Below are 14,497 nucleotides of genomic sequence, written 5' to 3'. Positions count from 1 at the left end.
CAAAACTGTGCTTCTAGTTTCTGTTTTGGAGAAATTGAGAAAACTTGTCAGTATTCAAGGATGATCATGAAGGAGTGTAGGGCCAGATATTTTAAAACAAGCCAGGTTTAGCATTGGTAAGAAGACACAGTATATATGTGCATTAAATGAAAATGTAGATACAAAATTCTCTCTATTCACAATCTTTGAACAAGTTTTGATGTTACTTTCTTGATTTGACAGAGATGGAGTTCTGGCATGATGTGGAGCTTGGTTCAGTAACGGGCATGTTGCTTCAAGCTGTTGTCATGGTGACCGACCTGCTCCTTCAACTGGTCTCAAACGAACGCATGGTTGACAAGGCTAAGACACAACTTACTAAACTGGAAGAGGTAAAAATACTTATCCTCTTTTTGTGTGTGTGTGTTCTCTTTGTTGTTGTTCTTCTTCCTTTCTTCTGTAATTGTTTTAACACGATTTTACATAAGCAAAATGTGACCTGAGTTACTCTGTGTGTTTGATGTAAGGGTCTCAGAAGTGCTGCTGATCGGTAAGTGATTTTTTGTTTACTTGGGAGCACCAGAAATTGTGTTAGCACTTGCCAACTTTTGTTCGCTTCATGAGGAAACGACTGTGATATCGCCTGCAGTATCTTGCTCACATATTATTAATCTGACTTTTTACCAACAGGTGTTTGCCTCACCTGAGCTGTACCTGCGCTACCTGTGTGTGCTGTGGTCAAGTGAGAGTACCTCACACCTGGGCGTGACACCTGCATTGAGGGACCACGCCTTGCAGCTGACACGAACTCACCTGACTGCTATGGGCAAGGAGGATGTCACTGCTGTTGTGCAGTCCCCAGCACCGGGTAATACTTACGTCCAAATCGTAATGGTTATTTGAACTGGGTGAATTCTAGTTGCATTGGAAATGTGAAGTAGGTGTGAGATTTGATTTTGACTTACCTCTTGTTTATTTACTTTGCTGGTTCAGCGTATCTTAGAATAGTTACTGTTTTGGGTATGGATAGAATAGTGAGCGGTGTTATGAGCAGTATGGGGGGTTCAATGGAGCTAGTTTCAGAATCTTTGACAGAACAGATTCTGGTTCTGTAGTTCTTTGAAATTGACAGCTAACTGATTTTAACTTACCTTTTTTGGCTTCATATTCGTTTGGAATTTTTGAAGGTGAGACAAATGTAATAAAGTTTAGCATGATAGCAAAGATGAGGTTTGGGAATTCAGTTTGAAAGTGTTAACAACTTTGTGAAATAACCCTTACTTCCAAATACCCTGTAATTTTGAGACGTCCCGCATGTTACAGATTATCATCAATCAATATGGGGCTTATATCGCGCGTATTCTGTGGATACAGTTCTAAGCGCAAGGATTTATTTTTATTTTTATGCAATTTATATTGCGCACATATTCAAGGCGCAGGGATTTATTTATGCCGTGTGAGATGGAATTTTGTTTACACAATACATCACGCATTCACATCGGCCAGCAGATCGCAGCCATTTCGGCGCATATCCTACTTTTCAAGGCCTATTATTCCAAGTCACACGGGTATTTTGGTGGACATTTTTATCTATGCCTATACAATTTTGCCAGGAAAGACCCTTTTGTCAATCGTGGGACCTTTAACATGCACACCCCAATGTAGTGTACACGAAGGGACCTCGGTTTTTCGTCTCATCCGATTAACATTCAAGAGATTCGTGAATCTTTTGGTTATCAGAGCAAAGCTAATGAAGACTCTGACTGAATGTGCAGTGCTACCCTGTCTCCTGGTGATGTGTGGGAGTGAGAGTGACTCTGTTCGTCGCTGGGCCCTCAAGATGATGTCCATCCTCACCGAGAAGTGTTCCAACACCACTGCCCTCTACAAACCTGTCCTTGACCTTGTCACTCACTATCGGCAGGAGATCACCTCTGATGCTGCTTATCTTGTCACTGTAAGTTACTAGTTTCTGTGTGGTGTCATCATTTTGATGATAGTGTAGTTAATGCTAGTCAGTCACATTTGTATTTGAAAAAATGCATTAAAATTGAAGGAGCTGTTGATACATTTCAGATGCCAGAGCTTTTGAGAGTATGTTTAACATCTTGTTGAGAAGAGCACTTATTCAGGATAGAGAGCTTTGATCAGTTAGTAGAAGATAAGGGCAACAGCATTAGGCCATTCTGTCTTACAAATGTGATGGGAGCAGTTTTATTTTGTCTTCATGCTTAGTGAATTGAACTTGCCTATTTAATGTAAGAGGACCTAACCCATTACGCTAGCTTCAGCTGTAAACCTGTAGTACCTGTTGCTAAAGGAAACAAAGTAGTTGTGCCATAAACAGTAGCGTTGCATGATCATCTTTTTGAAAAATACGCTGAAGCTTAGCTGACAAGACTCAAACTTTTTGCTGTCCGGATTGAGTTCAATATTTACTCTCAGTATTTATCCTACATCAGAGAGTTGTTCACAAAAATGTTTTGTTTTACACAGGCACTATCGGGCCTAAAGTCCAAGAGCGGCAAGAGGAAAGGGAAGCAGTCTGAAGCCTTGTCCGCGTTACTGACTGTGATCGAAAGCTCCAGCACTCCCTGCTTCGTCTCCTCTGCTTTGTTGCAAGCACTCAGTAGCATTGACACGATGGTAAGATAGTGGTTTTTTTAACCCCTTCACTGCCACAGTGGTAGTAACTTATCCGAACGGTCTATGGGAAAGAACTGTGTTTAGAACCCCTACAAGTACTTGGACAGTGGTTACCTCCCATTTAGTTTTCAGAAATGTCCTGAAATGTTGTTGACACAAATCCCACGTATGAGATACGGTTATGGGCGTACGATAAACAGAAAATGACCACGTATTACATACGGGGTGGGCAGTGAAGGGGTTAAAAGATCTTGGAGGGTTTTTGTTGTTGGTAGTATGGCTTACTCTTTTGTTCATTGATAAGCATGATTTCTTTCCCTTGGCCATTGAACTTTTGATGGTACAATGTAGGAATATTTTTCTGTATGGGTACTTTCTGCTTAGTATCTAGAGGCATTGTTGCTTGGTTGTTTGTATTATCAGGCTACCAAATCATACTCATCCACATTATCATATTTCATTGCATTTTTGAGGTACAGTACTGACTCCAATACCTCCCTAGTCAAAACCCTCCTACTGCACCCAGTCTTAGGACAATGTACTAAAATGATGACTTATTGTGGATCAGCGCCTGTAGGTATTTGATTGGTTGATTTGCAAATGCACAGTATTTGGGCTAAATTATGAGAAGAAATAAGTCTTAACTTACTATTCAAAAGACACGATGACAAGTTGAGATATCAAGAGCAATTTGGTTGCTTCCATATTTCTCTTATTTACATGCAGAACTTCATCTTTTTGAATTGCTTAGACTGGAAAAATGCTGAACAACTCTTTACATTTCCAGGACACGCTGACCCCTCTACTGCCACTGCTGGCTCGACTGTTGGAGAAAGACTCCATGACCCAATGTCAGATGGAGGTCATGCACCACCTGTTGACTCGTTTCACTGCAGTCGTGGCCCCTGAAATGACCCCTGACTCACTACCGCTGCAGTTGCTGACTGCCGCTGCAAAGAACAATGTCAAGGTCGAGGATGTGCCGTCCACACAAGAGATGGCCATTTCTCAGGTTTGTAGTTGATTGAAAAGTTGTTTGGATTGGATTATTGGAGGAGGGGTAGTGTGTAGGGTGAGGTGGGATGTGGTTGTTTATGTGTGTGTGTGGGTGTGGGTGTGTGTGTGCGTGTGTGTGTGTGTGAATGGGAAGCAGGGAGGTCTATGTATTTTGATTAGGAAGTAGAATGGCCAGAGCAAGGATCAAACAACAACGGTAAAGAAGCAATCAGAACACAAAACAAGATGTGTGGAACTGATCTCCTTATCACTGTATTTTCATATCACGTGTTGACGCTACATAAGCTGTGTGTGTTTTTGTTCAGATCAAGAAGGAGTTCTTTGCTGCCTTGCCCAGCCTGGAGTCCCAGCGCATCGTTGCTGAGTCCCTGCTGGATGTGTTGCAGGCCACCACCCACACCAACATTGCTACACTCATCAGAAAAATCTTCAAGCATGTGAGTTTGTGAGAGTGCATTGAGGATAAAATCCTAGTTTGTGAGGCTAAAGAGCAGAGTAACGTACAGCTTTTTCCTGTGCTGGAAGGCTGGAGTATGCATGCATGATAGGTTTGTTTCTTTCTCAAACCTATATTGCAACGATAATTATTAATTACACCTTTTCTCAAGTTGAGGATGAGCGCTTCTGCTGAGCTAACAAGTAACACTTTTTGTTAGAGGGTACAAGTGTTAAAGGACACATAGGCACCAGTCATGGTAAAAGTAGCCAATTTTTCAACACCTGCTGCGCTTTTCTGTGTGTACAGTACATGTCTGAGAGGAAGGACAGCACTGCAATGCGCCTGTGGCAGTTATCACTGACACTGCCTGGCTAAATTGTAGAAGCGCAGAAGTTGAGCAGATGCGCTTATCATATGCATCCTCTTGCAGGCCTCCCTACCAGCTGACCTGCTTTCGGTGGAGCTTGCCCCCATTTTGGAAAGTGCCGCCTCTTCCGTGAGAGAGGTGAAGCGAATGCGAAGGTAAACACTGAGCTTTTCAACCACTACGCTCTATGCATTTTAACTCTATGCGTGTTGAAACAGATTTCATGAATGAATGATTGTGTAATCAGGAGATTATTTGTTGTATTTGTCAGAAAAAAACTTCCAAAAAGCAAGATAGGATAAGCAAGGGATGGAGAAGGATGCAATGGATTTTCTGAGGTATTTGAACTGGTTTTGCATCTGCAAATGTTGTTGCTTCTGTCATTATCTCTTTGTAAGTTTTCTTACGCACCTATCTTCCATTTTTGTAATGTCAGTTTTTGTGCAGAATTGATTTTTTTTTCTATAGAATTGCAAACTATTTTCACAGAAGTTATACTACATGTTTGCAAACACCATGTAATTAAGTAAAAGGGTGTATTGAAAGTACAGTCAAACCTGCCCTCGCGACCACCTCTTGATAACGACCAACTGCCCATTACGACCACCCGAAAGAAACCCGGACAAGGGTCTTTCCTGTATAACTCACCTTTCCATAACGACCACCTGTCTAGTACACCTCGGGTGGTCGTTATAGACAGGTTCAACTGTTTATAATATTCACGTTAATGTAATGTCACAGTAGTTTTCTTTAATGTGTTTAGTAGACAAGATGCAGAAGAGAAGTCAACATTTGACAGCCCAGCATGGGTGAGAGCCACTGTTCTCCTGGAGATCATGCAGACCAAGAAGAAGATCCCCGACGGGTGTAAGCTGGTCCCTGTCTGCTTCCAGATCCTTGCAAAGTGAGTTACATATTTGACTGCTTATATTGTGTTTCTGCACCTGGAGTAAGTCCGCCATTCAGTGATTTTTGCCTATAGCTTTCAGAGTCTATGCACAGAGCTGGAAACTGTTCCACTTTCAGCGTAGCATGCTATGTTTTAAGACAAATTGATACGCTGTTACGCCAAGCTTAGACTTGCTACGCTCAAACAAATAATCACAAGCTTGCAACTGTTTGCTCTTTCTTTTGAGTCCTGGTTCTCATTTCTGATTCTCACACCGTGTTGCGATCAGAATTTGTGCAAACCTCAAGTGTGGGCAGGTCTGCATGCAGGGAGAAAACCAGTTTCTAAGCATTACAGATCGCTGCAGGATTGCTTTTAGTCAGCATCGTTTGGACCATGTCAAAAGAATGTGATCTATGAAAAGTTGATTTTCCTAAAAATCAAAATAAATGACAAACACACACACACACATGCATGCATGCATACATGCACGTGCATTTTTATGCTATGTTAAAGAGATGAGAGGAACTTTAACACACTAGTGGTTGTACTTTCATCTTGCATTCTTTTGTTGTGTTTTGTGTCTATGCACATGCAGTTTTCTTTTGTATTATGAATTATAGCTGTTTTCATACAATTTGATTTTTAATGCCTTTTTTTATCATATTGCAGAGTGTTGGAAGTGGAGAATGCAGGCGAGGCAGAGTACCTGAAACAACTGATTCTAGGTGTGATCCACAACCTGTGTCACAAACATTCACCTGATTCAGGTACGGTGTGTCTGTGTCTTGTCTCTCTCTCTGTCAGTCTACAGGCCTGTGAATGTGTGGGGGGAGGGGAGTGTGCTTTTGCATGCAGTGCATATTTTATCGTTCATCTGACCAGTTTGATGTGTAGTGCCAGCTTGCGTTCTTGTAACTCCTTCCACATATGTGAAAAAGTATGTGAATAGGAGGAAACGAGGTTATATGTTGTTTGTGTATGATTGTGTGTGTGAGAGACTGGCTAATATTGCTCACGAATTCGCAGCTGAAAGTACATGTGTTTTCAAACGTTTCTTTTCCTGCAGAGCCAATTCAAGGCAAACACTTGAACTTGGAGGCAATAGTTCAGTGCATCCGCACCTCACACAACCCTCACACTCACCAGCAGGCCCTTCTGGTGCTTAGTGTTGCAGCGCAGATTGCACCGGTAAGTACACATTGCTTTGAGTTGGGTACATGTGTACCTTTTGGTTCAGTGCATCCAAAGGTCAGATTTTTTTCTGTTTCTTTGATTTCAAATTGTTTATTCAGTGAATGGCCCAGTGATAAAATAAAGACTTTTCCAAGTACAGTGTTACATATACACACTGAAATTGCTTGCTTATTTTGTTGTTCTTTGTTTTGTTATCTGGAACTTTCTTCACAAAATTTGTTTCATATTTTACCAACATTTACCAGTTCTGATCCGTTTTTTTCATATTATTTTCTTCTGCTATTGCTGTCCCGTTCAGCTATACCGTTTCAAATGGTGATGACAATGATGATGATAACGATGATGACGATGATGGTGGTAGTGATGGTGGTGATGATGATGATGATGGTGATGGTGGTGATGACAATGAATATGATAATAACAATGAAGATGATGATGACTGTGATGATGATGATTGTGGTGGGGGTGACAATGAAGATGATAATAATGGCAATGATGATGACTGTGTTACAGGAGCAGCTACTGCACTCAATGATGTCGGTGTTCACGTTCATGGGGGCCAACATCCTGCGTCAAGACGACAGCTACAGCTTCCAGGTCATCACGCGTATCCTGGAGACGGTCTTCCCTGCCCTTGTCATGGTAAGGGATGAAAGATTCCTCTACTTATGACTGCTTTCATTTGTGTTATTATGGTGCCTGCCATGTGAGGGCATCCCTTCGTTGTGAGGGACCCCTCCATTGTGCGGACACCTCCCTTGAGAGGACACCTGTTGTCCCTTTGTCAGGCTTGACCAAAGTATGTCATGAGAAGACACCTCCAATACATGTATAGGGATGCTTTCATTGGTCACAAGGGTGTCCTGTCATCACAGGTACTGCTGCATTTCTTTGGCTGACATATTCTTCTTTCTCCTTTCTTTCTATGTTTCTTTTTTTGTGGTTTGTTTCTTTTTTCCTCTCTTTCTTTGTAAGTTTCACCTGCGATTTTGACATTCGTACCTGGTCATGCCTGTTCATTATATATAATGACCATTTTGATACATACTTGTCAAGTTGTTCTTCTAGTTCGTCCTTTCTTGATTTTTTTCACCAACGTAATGTTTTATTTGATGAGGCAAAATTTGTGCTAGTTCCAACGCTTCTTTGTGAAGTCACCTGTCTAAAGCTCATAATCCAGTAGATGTGCAGATCACGATTTGCCTTGTGGCTGCCTACCCTCAAATGACATTTTGATGGTTGCCATGGTAACAATGGTACCTCTGGTTTCAGGCATGCAGCAAAGACAAGTCCCACAGTGTGACGGACATGGTGACGATGATTCTCAGGGTGTTTGTGGACGCCTACCCGCACATCCCCGAGCATCGCAAGCTGATGGTCTTCTCCACCTTGCTGAAGGTCATTGGGGTGGAGGACTACCTGTGGCGCCTCCTGCTGGTCTTTGTAGAGGGCGTGGCTGTCAGGTCAAAGACTGCGGCAACCGCTGCAGTGACAGAGGCAGCCGAATCTGCTATAGACCAGGAAGGAAAGGTGGGGATTTTGTTGGTTTTGTTCATTGAGGATGAGTTCTGTTTTTGTTCATTGTGAATCGATGTTACGGATTTTCGTTTCTGGTTTATGTGCTGTGGGTTTGATAGTTTGTTTGTTTCTTTCTTTCTTTCTTTCTTTCGTTGAGGTCATGAGAATATTTCCTCAGGCGTTTGGAGGGGACTGTGTAAATAACTGTGTTGGGCTAGTATGGTTTGTGAAAGAGTGAATACTTTCCTCACGTGCTCCTTGTCCACGTGTTTCAGACACACCCCTCGTTAGTGACAGGCCTATAATGTCACGTGGGAAAGCTTTTCTCAATAAAAGCAAGAGTAGTTACTCGTTCACAACCCATGAATTTCCAAACATCGTATTTTGAATATTTATTTTTATGCACAGATTGACATGTGATGAGATGGAAATTGCAAAGAAGTTATTTGTTTTTCTTTCAATGTGATGGCGTGACATTAATGACATTTTCTTTGATGATTACTTTGCAACAGTCGAAGGCCATTGATCAAGTTCACATGGATTTCCTGATCACTCTGGTGCTGGAGTTCTCTCCCCTGGCCTGTCTGCAGATGGCGCAAAAGGCCATTCAGTATCTGGCCCAGCTGCCTGATGAGAAGAGTGGTATGCTAGTTTTACATTGTTCTTTTCTGTTGTGTTCTGTTAGTGAATATATTAAAGTCATTGTTCTTGACATGAATGTTTACTGGTATGAGCACCAAGTAATGTAATGATCAAGAAACTAGATGACAATGGAGACTTTCTGTTTTTAACCAAGTTTCTATTTTCTCATCGCTTATTCATTTGTTTGTTTGTTCAGTGGGTTTTAATCTTTGTTTTGAAATATGTGAGTGCTTGATTACCTTTCTTCACATTGAGCTTAACAGTTTTGTAGGAAACCTTTTAAGTACAAGAGATAATTCTATTAACACCCAAGCTCCCATGGGGTCGCCTTCACGCGGCGGGAGTGTTTCCACAGAGCTACCCCACCCCTTTACTTCTCTTCTTTTGTCTTATTTCTGCCTTACCAGTCCTTTCACCTATATTTCCTTCCAAGAAAACTCTCCCTACTATTCCCTGCAGTTTTCCAATTCTTTTCTTGTTGTCTTATTTCTACCTGACTGGATCCATCACCTTTATTTCACTTACCAAAAGTCTTCTTTTCCACATCCTTATTTCTCTGCCCCCCGCATGTCGTAAGAGGCGACTAACGGATTCTGTTTCTCCTTTTACCCTTGTTGAGTGGTTCTTGTATAGAATATAGTCAATGTTTGTAAAGATTTTAGTCAAGCAGTATGTAAGAAATGTTTAGTCCTTTGTACTGGAAACTTGCATTCTCCCAGTAAGGTCATATATTGTACTACGTTGCAAGCCCCTGGAGCAATTTTTTGATTAGTGCTTTTGTGAACAAGAAACACTTAACAAGTGGCTCTATCCCATCTTCCCCCTTTCCCCTATCCCATCTCCCCCCTTTCCCTCGTCGCGATATAACCTTCGTGGTTGAAAACGACGTTAAACACCAAATAAATAAATAAATAAATAAATTAACACCCAAGAAGAGTATAGCAAGAAATAATGTCACTAATGCATGAGAAGAGTGTTGCGTTGCTCACCAATGCTGTGAGCAGGAGGGAAGATTTGCTTGAAAATGTACACATCAGTCGTTATTGCCAGTTATTGCCAATTGTTTCAGACTCCAAGCCCAAGGCACAGCGACAGTCGCGGTCAGCACTGGACGCCAGCAAGGAGGAGTGTGAGATCTTCAGCCTGGCTCGCCACAATACCAAGCAGCTGCACAAGTTCAAACACGCCACTGTTCTCACACTCTGGCAACTTCTGTCCAACAGGAACTTTATTGCTGTGGTCAGTTTTTGCTATGAAAAGTTTATGTGATGAGGAATTGAATCTTGTGCAGCAGCCTGTGATCAGTTTTTGTCAACAGTTTTTGTGATTTAGTTGCGAAAAGTTTATGTGATGAGGTATTAAAACTTGTGTAGCAACCTGGGGGTACACTTACAATACAATTGCTAAAGACATGCAATTGACCTAAGAGACAAATACTACAGCAAGTTTGCGACTGTGCACAATTTTCTACAGCTTTCTTGGTCTTTTTAAAAAGGGACTCTAATCCTGCAACTAGTGAATTTGAAAAGAGTAATAATGAATTAAAAAATTGAAGGAAGGAATTCTTAGCAGTGAAAATATAAATAGATTTTGATATGAAATAGAGAAAGAAATGTGTTATGAAAAGTTTTTTGTTTTCATGGGAAGCTTACCTTATAACCCAATATTCCTGAACATAGACATTTTCTTATTCAAACAGATCTCGAACAAACTGGGTGAGGAAACAATGGGATCATTTAGTGAACTCCTGGAAACACTCCTGAGCTACATCGGTCAGGTCAGCCTGGCAGTGGAGCATTTTGCTGGGTCCCCCCATGTGGAGTACTGGAAAGGCCTGCTCAACAAATGCAACAACCTTCTGGACAGTGTGGGTTTATATTTGAGTGACTAATAGTTTGTCAAGTTGTTGGCCAGTTTCTTTTTTTTATTCCTTGCCGTCAGTTATTTGGTCAGGCTCATTTTTATTGCTAGATTTGTTTAAGGGAAAAAATACACTAGTTGTTACCGGCAGTTTTGTTAATCCTATTCAGTTCTTTGTGTGTGTGTGTGTTTCTTTTTAAAAAAAAATTTCCTTTTTCCTTTTACTTTGTAAAGATAGTAGGAATTCAATTGAATGGAGTGGTCTCTTCCCTGCTTTGATTTTAATTTCTCTGCTTACTTGTCTTTATTTTGATTTTCTTAGATGTTGAGGTTGTGATTTTATTGTTTGAAATTGGAGAATTGACTGAATTATCAGCTTTGATGTTGTGAAGGTTCGTATCCGTATCATGATTACAATACATCATACAATAATACATTATCTAACCATCGAATCAATATTACAGTATCTGACCCTCTCCCAAAACCTCAACTCATTAAATATATTGTTCCTGTGACGTGTTCAGCTGGTGTCGCTGCTGCCCCAAGACAAGTTCCTGGGTGCAGTGAGCAGCTTGCTGGACAGCCCCGTGCTGACCGTGCAGAGAAAGGCCATGGAGCTCCTCGCCTCCCGTCTCAAACACCTCAAGGACACCGGCTCCAAGCAGCAGGTATGTGGTGGATGTGTATTGTATTGAAAATATGGCAATGGTCACCGCCCCCAAAAGTCCAAGAAACTTGGGTCTTAAAAGAGAGGAAGTCTTGAAAAAAAGGGGGGGGGGATTAGCTTCCCCCAGTCCCCCTCTCCACCCACCGTGGAGACTTCAGCCCTTCTAAGATCTTGCTTTCACAGATTTTTGTTTTATAACATCTGTAAGTCTATCCCCGTTGTAAGACTCCCTCCCTTTTAAGACCTTAGTTTCCCACATTTTGTGTGGTCTTAAAAGGTTTTGGAGAGGTTACCACTGAAGCAACCGGCACGGTTGGCCTAGTGGTAAGGCATCCGCCCCGTGATCGGGAGGTCGTGGGTTCGAACCCCGGCCGGGTCATACCTAAGACTTTAAAATTGGCAATCTGGTGGCTGCTCCGCCTGGCGTCTGGCATTATGGGGTTAGTGCTGGGACTGGTTGGTCTGGTGTCAGAATAATGTGACTGGGTGAGACATGAAGCCTGTGCTGCGACTTCTGTCTTGTGTGTGGCGCACGTTATATGTCAAAGCAGCACCCCCCTGATATGGCCCTTCGTGGTCGGCTGGGCGTTAAGCAAACAAAGAAAGAAACGACTGAAGCAAATTATTAGACAGTGACAGCTTGTTACATGTGTATTTAATTGGGAAGAAACAACAAGTCGCGTAAGGCGAAATTACTACATTTAGTCAAGCTGTGGAACTCACAGAATGAAACTGAACGCACTGCATTTTTTTACAATGACCGTAGTCCGCCGCTCGTACAAATGGCAGTGAAATGGACGAGCCTGTTTAGCGCGGTAGCGGTTGCGCTGTGCTGCATAGCACGCTTTTCTGTACCTCTCTTCGCTTTAACTTTCTGAGCGTGTTTTTAATCCAAACATATCATATCTATATGTTTTTGGAATCAGGAACCGACAAGGAATAAGATGAAATTGTTTTTAAATCGATTTCGGAAATTTAATTTTAATCATAATTTTTATATTTTTGAGTCACTTGAGAAAAAGTGACTCTATGTAATCGGTCAGTGTTAGTCTGTCCGGCCGTCCGTCCGGCCGGCCGGCCGTCCGTAGACACCACCTTAACGTTGGACTTTTCTCGGAAACTATCAAAGCGATCGGGCTCATATTTTGTTTAGTCGTGACCTCCAATGACCTCTACACTTTAACAATGGTTTCGTTGACCTTTGACCTTTTTCAAGGTCACAGGTCAGCGTCAAAGGAAAAATTAGACATTTTATATCTTTGACAAAGTTCATCGGATGTGATTGAAACTTTGTAGGACTATTCTTTACATCAAAGTATTTACATCTGTAGCCTTTTACGAACGTTATCAGAAAAACAAGGGAGATAACTAGCCTTTTCTGTTCGGCAACACACAACTTAACGTTGGGCTTTTCTCGGAAACTATAAAAGTGACCGGGCTCAAATTTTATGTGAACGTGACTCCCAGTGACCTCTACACTTTGACGTCTGCTTTGGTGACCTTTGACCTTTTTCAAGGTCACAGGTATGTCTTGAAGGAAAAAAATTGAAATATCATATCTCTTAAAAGAAACTATTCATCGGATTTGATTCAAACTTTATAGGATTATTCTTTACATCAAATTATTTACATCTGTATTGTGTTGTGAATAGCAATTTCTTCCTGTCCATCTGATGCCTCATATAATATTCAGAACTGCGAAAGTGACTCGATCGAGCGTTTGCTCTTCTTGTTAATTTTCAGAGCTTGTTTTTAATCCGAATATAACATATTTATATGTTTTTGGAATCAGAAAATGATGAAGAATAAGATGAACGTAACTTTGGATCGTTTTATAGAAAAATAATTTTAATTACAATTTTCGGATTTTTAATGATCAAAGTCATTAATTAATTTTTAAGCCTCCAAGCTGAAATGCAATACCAAAGTCCGGCCTTTGTCGAAGATTGCTTGGCCAAAATGTCAATCAATGTTATTGAAAAATGAGGGTATGACGTCATCAAAGACGTTTATCCAAAAAATGAAAAAAACGTCTGGGGATATCATACTCAGGAACTATCATGTAAAATTTCATAAAGATCGGTCCAGTAGTTTACTCTGAATCGCTCTACACACACACGCACAGACACACACACAGACTCACACACACACACACAGACACACATACACCACGACCCTCGTCTCGATTTCCCCTCTATGTTAAAACATTTAGTCAAAACCTGACTAAATGTAAAAAAGCAGCGTTTGATTATATATTTACAACGTAGCTCCTTGAACATGTATACATTGTTTGCTGCAATCACAATTGCTAACAGATGTTGAAACCTGTTGTACCTGTAAGTAATCATAAATAAATACAACATTTTTCACAGATGTCCGTGCTGCTTGGGATGGTGAACAAGCTGCAGAAGTCGGTGCAGCAGCTACAACAGCAAAACAGCACACACTGTGAGGAGGTGGCAAACAACGGCAAGATGGCGCTCTACACCCTGATGCTGCTGTGCCGTGTGTTGGGGGCGCAGCACCACGTCACATTTCTACAGGTAAGAATCACCCATATTGGTGTTTTGGATTACTGATTGAACTCAGAGCATTCTATTGCTCAAGGGAAAAAAACAAGTTAGAACAGACCTGATTGTTGCAAGTTTGTAAGATGATTGTGATATCTGTATGTATGACTGATTGAAGCAGTAACTGCTCTGGGACAGCTTGGACTTTAAAGAAGGAGAAGTATTCAGTGATTGCAGTATGAGGGTAGGTTTAAGTTTCACTTGCACTGTAACTATCTAATGTCTGTTTCGTGTGTGTGTAAACAGGTGTTACAACAGGTGTGTGAAGTGATGAGGGCAGAAGGGATGAGCAATGACATCATCGCCACGGCCTTGTTGTGTGCGTCAGAGATCATGGGTTGTGTGCGTGCCCACGCCATCGTTCATCTGCCGCGCATCATGCCGGTCATTTTGCAGCAGCTGCAGGTCACCGACACCATGGAGTAAGTCTCAGCTTCATTGGACACATCAATTTTGTGTGTGACACAACAAGTACTAGTACACAGTACACAGCCAAATGGTCAGCACTTTCAATTTCCACTTTTAACTCCATTTCTGCAGGTGGAAATTACTAATTAGGTCCCAGAAATTTTCCCACAGCCAGTCACATGCCAGGAGATGCTTATCAAAACATTCCTAGTACCGTAATCAGTGGGGGAGGTCAGTGATATGAGACCCATGTGACTGAGATTATAACCGCTGTGCGGTGGGCAGGAAGGAGGGGAGC

At 41.6% G+C, this 14,497-nt stretch overlaps 1 protein-coding gene across 2 annotated transcripts in view; it reads left to right on the top strand.

The window, feature by feature from the left end:
- The window catches only part of LOC138966559 (HEAT repeat-containing protein 1-like), a 50,121-nt gene that overhangs the window by 25,119 nt on the left and 10,505 nt on the right, over positions 1 to 14,497 (top strand). The window contains exons 17-34 of one of the 2 annotated variants that reach the window (XM_070338832.1): positions 223 to 371; positions 670 to 847; positions 1,755 to 1,936; positions 2,476 to 2,625; positions 3,413 to 3,637; positions 3,948 to 4,079; positions 4,512 to 4,603; positions 5,215 to 5,352; positions 6,010 to 6,107; positions 6,407 to 6,528; positions 7,048 to 7,176; positions 7,807 to 8,064; positions 8,565 to 8,694; positions 9,764 to 9,933; positions 10,394 to 10,561; positions 11,079 to 11,222; positions 13,594 to 13,764; positions 14,038 to 14,213. In XM_070338832.1, coding sequence (XP_070194933.1) covers positions 223 to 371; positions 670 to 847; positions 1,755 to 1,936; positions 2,476 to 2,625; positions 3,413 to 3,637; positions 3,948 to 4,079; positions 4,512 to 4,603; positions 5,215 to 5,352; positions 6,010 to 6,107; positions 6,407 to 6,528; positions 7,048 to 7,176; positions 7,807 to 8,064; positions 8,565 to 8,694; positions 9,764 to 9,933; positions 10,394 to 10,561; positions 11,079 to 11,222; positions 13,594 to 13,764; positions 14,038 to 14,213 — 2,812 coding nt within the window. Of the gene's footprint in view, positions 1 to 222; positions 372 to 669; positions 848 to 1,754; positions 1,937 to 2,475; positions 2,626 to 3,412; positions 3,638 to 3,947; positions 4,080 to 4,511; positions 4,604 to 5,211; positions 5,353 to 6,009; positions 6,108 to 6,406; positions 6,529 to 7,047; positions 7,177 to 7,806; positions 8,065 to 8,564; positions 8,695 to 9,763; positions 9,934 to 10,393; positions 10,562 to 11,078; positions 11,223 to 13,593; positions 13,765 to 14,037; positions 14,214 to 14,497 lie in introns of both variants that reach the window. The other variant, XM_070338830.1, reaches the window with a different exon arrangement.

Source organism: Littorina saxatilis, linkage group LG5 (genome assembly GCF_037325665.1).
Source record: "Littorina saxatilis isolate snail1 linkage group LG5, US_GU_Lsax_2.0, whole genome shotgun sequence".
Lineage (NCBI taxonomy): Eukaryota > Metazoa > Mollusca > Gastropoda > Littorinimorpha > Littorinidae > Littorina > Littorina saxatilis.
This window is presented reverse-complemented; position numbering and strand designations above follow the sequence as displayed.